Consider the following 7118-nt stretch of genomic DNA (forward strand, 5'->3'; position numbering starts at 1 on the left):
AGGTGGAGCTTGCAGTGAGCCAAGATCACGCCACTGCACTCCAGCCTGGGCAACAGAGGGAGATTCCATTCTCAAAAAAAAAAAAAAAAGATTGCTGAGTTTTGATTCAGTTATAATTTAGTAAGTATACTTCACCCTCTTATTTTACTCCCAAAATGACAATTCAGTAAGTAATTCCATTGTGTAAAAAACTTTACATAAATACATGTTTATGTTTGGAGACTCAGGAAATAAGGATGGAAGCATTATCTAGGAAATATAGAGAAGGCCAGAAGATAAAAACATTGGCCATGTGTGGTGGCTCACACTTGTAATCCCAACACTTTGGGAGGCTGAGGTGAGCAGATTGCTTGAGCTTAGGAGTTCAAGACCAGCCTGGGCAACATGGTAAAACCCCATCTCTACAAAAAATACAAAATTTAGCTAGGCTTGGTGGTGCATGCTTGTATGCCCAGCTACTCCGGAGGTTGACATGAGAGGATTGCTTGAGCCTGGGAGGCAGAGGTTGCAATAAGCCAAGATCGTGCCACTGCGCTCCAGCCTGGGTAACAGTGAGACCCTGTCTCAAAAAAAAAAAAAAAAAAAAAGTTAAATTTTCAGGACAGTGGTGATAGAATTAATTCTGTTTTTTCTTGTTGTTGTTGTTGTTGTTTTTATTTTGAGACAGAGTCTTGCTTTGTCACCCAAGCTGGAGTGCAATGGTGCGATCTCGGCTCACTGCAACCTCCGCCTCCCAGGTTCAAGAGATTCTCCTTCCTCAGTCTCCTGGGTAGCTGGGAGTACAGGCGTGCACCACCAAGCCTGGCTAATTTTTGTATTTTTTTAGTAGAAACAGAGTTTCACCATGTTGGCCAGGCTGGTCTCAAACTCCTGACGTCAAATGATCTGCCCGCCTCATCCTCCCAGAGTGCTGGGATTACAGGTGTGAGCCACTGCACCTGGCCTAATTCTGTAATTTGAAAACCTGATTTAGTATGCATGTTGTTTGACAGAATAGTAGCAGCAAGCCATTTGTCCCTTTTGTTCAGATTTACCAGACTTTATTCTTTATAAATAATGTGAGTGAACATAGTTTTGAAGTATTAAATTTCTGGTCTTTTTTTTTTTTTTTTTTTTTTTGAGACGGAGTCTTGCTGTGTCGCCCAGGCTGGAGTGCAGTGGCGCGATCTCGGCTCACTGCAAGCTCCGCCTCCCGGGTTCACGCCATTCTCCCGCCTCAGCCTCCTAGTAGCTGGGACTACAGGCGCCCGTGACCACGCCCGGCTAATTTTTTGTATTTTTAGTAGAGACGGGGTTTCACCGTGTTAGCCAGGATGGTCTCGATCTCCTGACCTCGTGATCCACCCGCCTCGGCCTCCCAAAGTGCTGGGATTACAGGTTGAGCCACCGCACCTGGCCAAATTTCTGGTCTTTAAAGAGTAAATTGGCCGGGCGCGGTGGCTCACGCATGTAATCCCAGCACTTTGGGAGGCCGAGGCGGGCGGATCACAAGGTCAGGAAATCGAGACCATCCTAACACAGTGAAACCCTGTCTCTACTAAAAATACAAAAAATTAGCCGGGTGTGGTGGCGGGCGCGTGTAGTCCCAGCTACTCAGGAGACTGAGGCAGGAGAATGGTGTGAACGCTGGTGGCAGAGCTTGCAGTGAGCCGAGATTGCGCCACTGCACTCCAGCCTGGGCGACAGTGAGACTCCATCTCAAAAAAAAAAAAAGTAACTCGGCCAGACAGGGTGGCTCACACCTGTAATCCCAGGACTTTGGGAGGCCAAGGTGGGCGGATCGTAAGGTCAGGAGTTTGAGACTAGCCTGGCCAGTATGGTGAAACTCCATCTCTACTAAAAATATAAAAATTAGCCGGGCTTGGTGGCATACACCTGCAGTCCCAGCTACTCAGGAGGCTGAGGCAGAAGAATTGCTTGAACCCGGTGGAGGTTGCAGTGAGTTAACATCGTGCCACTGCACCAGCCTGGACAACAGAACAAGACTTCATCTCAAAAAAAAAAAAAAAAAAAGTAAATAACTCAACAGTTGGGGGACATACAGAAAAAGAAATATTTTAAATTAAAGGGCTGATTTTGAAAAATTATGAAATAGCTATTTATATGATTCTGAGAACTCAAACTACAAATTACGGCTATTGTGCTATTTGCTTTGTTCTGTTGTTCAGTAAGTAGTGATATAGCTATGTCAGCCTCAGTTTCAGACTAAAAAAAAGTAATCATCTTAACTACTAACCTACCCGACTTTTATACAGGTGCTAAGATATGTTATCTTGCTTAAATGCTGGTTAAGTTGACTGCATGTACCATATACATCCAACAATAGCAGACTTTCCACTTGCTTATAATAAGAAATACTGTACTCTAGATGTGATAAAAAGACAGAATGTTTCTCCAGAGTAAAATGGTTTGGGGGATAGCAGAAGGGCTTGTCTGAGCTGTGTATAATCACTCTATTAACAGGAGCTTTTTTCCCCCTCATGTTTATCAGCATTGGAGAAACCAATGTGGAAAGAAAGGCCAAGAAAAAAAGGTATGTGTGGTTTTAGTAGTGTTTTATAGATAACATGTAATACTAACTGGAGGGATGGGAAAGGTGATTTTAAAATAATAGCTATGCTGGACGCGGTGGCTCATGCCTGTAATCCCAGCACTTTGGGAGGCTGAGGTGGGTGGATCACCTGAGGTCAGGAGTTCGAGACCAGCCTGTCCAACATGGTGAAACCCTGTCTTTACTGAAAATACAAAATTAGCTGGGTGTCATGGCACATGCCTGTAATCCCAGCTACTCAGGAGGCTGAGGCAGGAGAATTGCTTGAACCCAGGAGGCAGAGGTTGCAGTGGGCCAAGATCATGCCATTGCACTCCAGCCTGGGCAACAGAGCAAATTTTGTCTCAAAAAAAATAGCTATAAGATTTGGATCTGAAGTCTCTTATTGCAATTTATAATTAAATAATCATCCTATTTTCCGATAAGTTCCTTTTTTTAACCTGTCTGGAAATGCATTGCTTCTGTTTCTCCTTTTACTCCAACTTTCTAGAGTCCTTATACCTGGAAACAATAAATAATTGTCGTCCCTTGGCTTAGAATAGGAAGTGTTAATAGACTGGTAGGAAATTATTGGCCCGCCATATCTAGTCCAAAGTAGTTAAAATAAAGATGACGAAATAGTCACCAGCTATGCTACGTGAGGTTTAAATAGACCCAATTGTTATACTGCAGCTTTATTCTAACATTATTCCCTCTGAAACGTAATATAGTAGATATGCTTATCTTGAATTCCATCCAAGAGAGTTAAGTTGCTGAAGTAACAATGCCTTGTAGAGAGAGGAGCTGTGGTTTACAGCAGTTAGGCAATCTCCAAAACATCAAACCTAAGGATAACATGCTAGCAAAGCTTCAGAATATAGGCATATTTATAAACGGAATCATATGAAATTGCTTTTGGCCGGGCATGGTGGCTCATGCCTGTAATCCTAGCACTTTGGGAGGCTGAGGCGGGCAGATCATGAGGTCAGGAGTTCGAGACCAGCCTGGCCAACATGATGAACATGGTGAAACCCCATCTCTGCTAAAAATACAAAAATCAGCTGGGCGTGGGTGTGCACGCCTGTAATCCTGGCTACTCGGGAGGCTCTGAGGCACGAGAATTTCTTGAACCCGGGAGGCGGAGGTTGCAGTGAGCTGAGATTATGCCACTGCACTCCAGCCTGGGTGACACAGCAAGACTCCGTCCTGAAAAGAAAAAAAAAATGAAATTACTTTTAACATTCTATTACATGTCACCTTCCCATGTATATAACTGTGTATTGTCTGATAGGTCTAAGAGTGTAACCAGTTCCAGTAGCAGTAGCAGTGACAGTTCTGCCAGTGATTCTTCATCAGAGAGTGAAGAAACATCTACCTCTTCCTCCTCAGAGGACAGTGACACTGATGAAAGCTCCTCTAGTTCCTCATCCTCAGCCTCCTCCACAACCTCTTCCTCCTCCTCTGATTCAGACTCAGACTCCAGTTCTTCCAGTAGCAGCAGCACCAGCACAGATAGCAGCTCTGACGATGAACCACCAAAGAAGAAGAAAAAGAAATAGAGTTGCTCCATCCATATTGGACCGATGGACTGAAAACATTAATGTGATTCTTGAAAGGGAATTTAGAATATGTTAAGGCCAAGTAGGTTAACTGGTGAACATTTCTAGAATTCAAAAGTTTCTCAATGTTTTACATTGTAAGAGCATAAAGAGTATTAATAATGGCTTATAGAGAGAGACTTTTTTATTTGAAGGGTGAATCTTGTTTTTCTTTTTTATCTTTAAAATATATCTCTAGAACTTAAAGCTGAAATCTGCAAATCTGTTTGTGTGATGAAACTATCTTTTCTCTCTGTGAAATAAATGCCATACTTTGTTATATATGTTGGTGGTATGTATCAGACATATTTTCAGGATGGTGCATCAGGACATCTGGCAGTGAATTTCTAATGCTTTTGGCTGTGTGTTATGTAAGATATAATATGTTGTTACTGTAAGCTTAGTTTTCCTACCGTTAATAAATGTGCTCTATTTTTACATTTATGTTCAGAAAGTTATCTGACTTTTTGTCCTAAGTGGTATGTTCAAGGAGTCTATTAATATATTTATAGTTTTTGAATGCTATAAGTTTCAAATTACTGTGTTATATCATTCATTTTCTTCTGGTTCCTTAAGTTTTTCAAGTTATCCTTTTCTGAGGAAAATTATTCTAGAGGAACCTAAAAAGGGACAAAACATTTGAAACTACTTAGGAGTCTAATATTGGTGCCTTCTGACAAAAGTCAGTGTATCAGAAAAGAAAGCAGCCATGTAAGAGGCTAACTCAAGTAGAAGTGCTAGAAATATCTTTGTGTATTAACATGCAATAAAAGGTACCATTCAAAGCAGGGGGAAAGGTAGGAAGAAGACGTAATTTTTACTGAAAATTAGGGCAGTGTTGGTCACCTTTTATTAAAAGCTTTTTTTAAGCTTTCATAAAAGATTGCCTTTGCTATTTTTGAAAACACGTTATGACAGTTTGTATGGTAACTGGTCATATATATGACAGTCTACTGCATATATATGAATGACTAGGATTAATCTGGTGTGTTTACATAGGATATACATAGTTGAAATCTAGCATGAAAGGTCAAAAAGGAAATACTGCACAATATTTCTTAAAAGTAAAATGCTGTTATTGTTATGAGTCTTTGGTTTAACATCACAGTATTCTGTGATGTCTTTTTAACTTTTTGGAAAGAGGTATCATTTGTAGAAAAAATTTGATTTGGGTTAAATATAGGTTTTTAAAACTATAAATGTTGTCTTTTTTATATTTTTATGAAAAAGCAGTAGAAAATTACTTTTGAAGAAAACAGGCTATTTAAATATTAAAATATATGTATGTTGTGAGTTTAAGGAGCCTATAATTGTCAGTTTTACAAAACCATCTGTGTTCAATGGTTGTAAATAAATTCTCAAAACATCATTTCAAAGGCTGCCTACAGAATATTATCACTTGACAGATAGAGTTAATAAATTACCAATCAGGTACATTTTATAATGTTTGTCTCTGTAAAGGTAATATTAGCAGTTAAAGAACACGGATGAGAAAAGAATGTGTTACATAGGTTGCATCACTTGCAGTTAAATAAAACTCACAATTTGTGCTCACAAGCTTAAAATTCTGTTATCTCTTTACTGTTTTATTTAATGCCAGTTCTTACTCCATTTGAGGTGTAAAGACATTTGAACAAATTCCAATTTTAGAGTTTTACTATTATGGCTGTTAAAAGTATGACTGGAGAAGTAGAGAGAGCAGGAACTCAGTTCTTCTAGTCAAGCATTTCACTCAAAAACACAGAATCAGGCTTGTCACAGTGGCTCACGCCTCTAATCCCAACATTTTGGGAAGCCAAGATGGGAGAATCACTTGAGTCCAGGAGTGTGAGACCAGCCTAGGCAACATAGTAAGACTGCGTCTCTACAAAACAATTTAAAAATTAGCTGGGCATTGTAATGTGCCCCTATAGTCCCAGCTACTCAGGAGGCTGTGGCAAGAGAATAGTTTGAGCCCAGGAGGTTGAGGCTGCAGTGAGCCATGAGTGTGCCACTGCACTCCAGCCTGGGTGACAGAGTGAGAAAAAACAAAAAACAGAATCAATGGCAAAGTGGAGACTAACTTTTAAAGAGTTTTATTTTTAGTCCTGCCTGAAGGCAGGACTCTGGAAGTTGAGTCTCTGGCAAATGTAGTGAGTATGTTACTTAACCACATTCATATCAAAAGGAGTCATTAGATCATAGGTTTTCATTCCACACACATACTGTGTTATTAATAGACTATACAATATAGCAATTTTGCCCTAGAATGAAAATACAGCATTAGCCATAAGTTAACACTGGAAGTGAAAAAAGTGCAGAGAGGCTGTTTCATATTCTTAGCCATATTTATTCTTTTTAAATTTTGAACTGTAGATTTATAGAAAAGTTGCAAAAATAGTATAATTTCCTTATAAACCTCATCTAGCTTCCCATTAGTGTTAACATCTTACATAACCATGTCACAGTTGCCAGAACCAAGAAATTTAACATCTAGTAAAACACTATCTTTTAAAGACATCCTATTATAGCATAGTAAAATACTATTAAACTGAAAACTTTATTCATATTTTGCTCATTTTCCCACTAATATCCTTTTTATATTCCAGAATACTACCCAGAAAATACATTTAGATACTTGTACCTTTACTACAGTCTCAATATTTCAGTGTTACCTTGTCTTTCATGCCCTTGTCACTTTTAAAGAATTATTTTGTCTAATACTCCTCAATCTGGGTTTGTTTGGCCGGGCACAGTGATTCACACCTGGAATCCCAGCACTTTGGGAGGCCGAGGCAGCTGGATCATTTGAGGTCAGTAGTTCAAGACCAGCCTCACCGACATGGCAAAACCCCGTCTCTACTAAAAATACAAAAAAATTAGCCAGGTGTGGTGGCGCACACCTGTAGTCCCAGCTATTCAGGAGGCTGAGGCAGGAGAATGGCATGAACCTGGGAGGTGGAGGTTGCAGTGAGCCGAGATCGTGCTGTTGCATTCCTGCATGGGTGACA

The 7118-nt window shown here is 40.1% G+C and overlaps 1 protein-coding gene across 2 annotated transcripts in view; it reads left to right on the forward strand.

The window, feature by feature from the left end:
* Nucleotides 1–5693, forward strand: part of ZCCHC10 (zinc finger CCHC-type containing 10) — a 399316-nt gene extending 393623 nt beyond the window's left edge. For both annotated transcript variants that reach the window (XM_050792876.1, XM_050792875.1), the window contains 2 exons: nt 2492–2533; nt 3822–5693. In XM_050792876.1, the coding sequence (XP_050648833.1) occupies nt 2492–2533; nt 3822–4089 (310 nt within the window). In that variant the 3' untranslated portion in view covers nt 4090–5693. The remainder of the gene's footprint in view (nt 1–2491; nt 2534–3821) is intronic.
* Nucleotides 5694–7118: the final 1425 nt, after the last annotated feature.

This window comes from Macaca thibetana, chromosome 6, assembly GCF_024542745.1.
Source record: "Macaca thibetana thibetana isolate TM-01 chromosome 6, ASM2454274v1, whole genome shotgun sequence".
In the NCBI taxonomy this organism is placed as follows: domain Eukaryota; kingdom Metazoa; phylum Chordata; class Mammalia; order Primates; family Cercopithecidae; genus Macaca; species Macaca thibetana.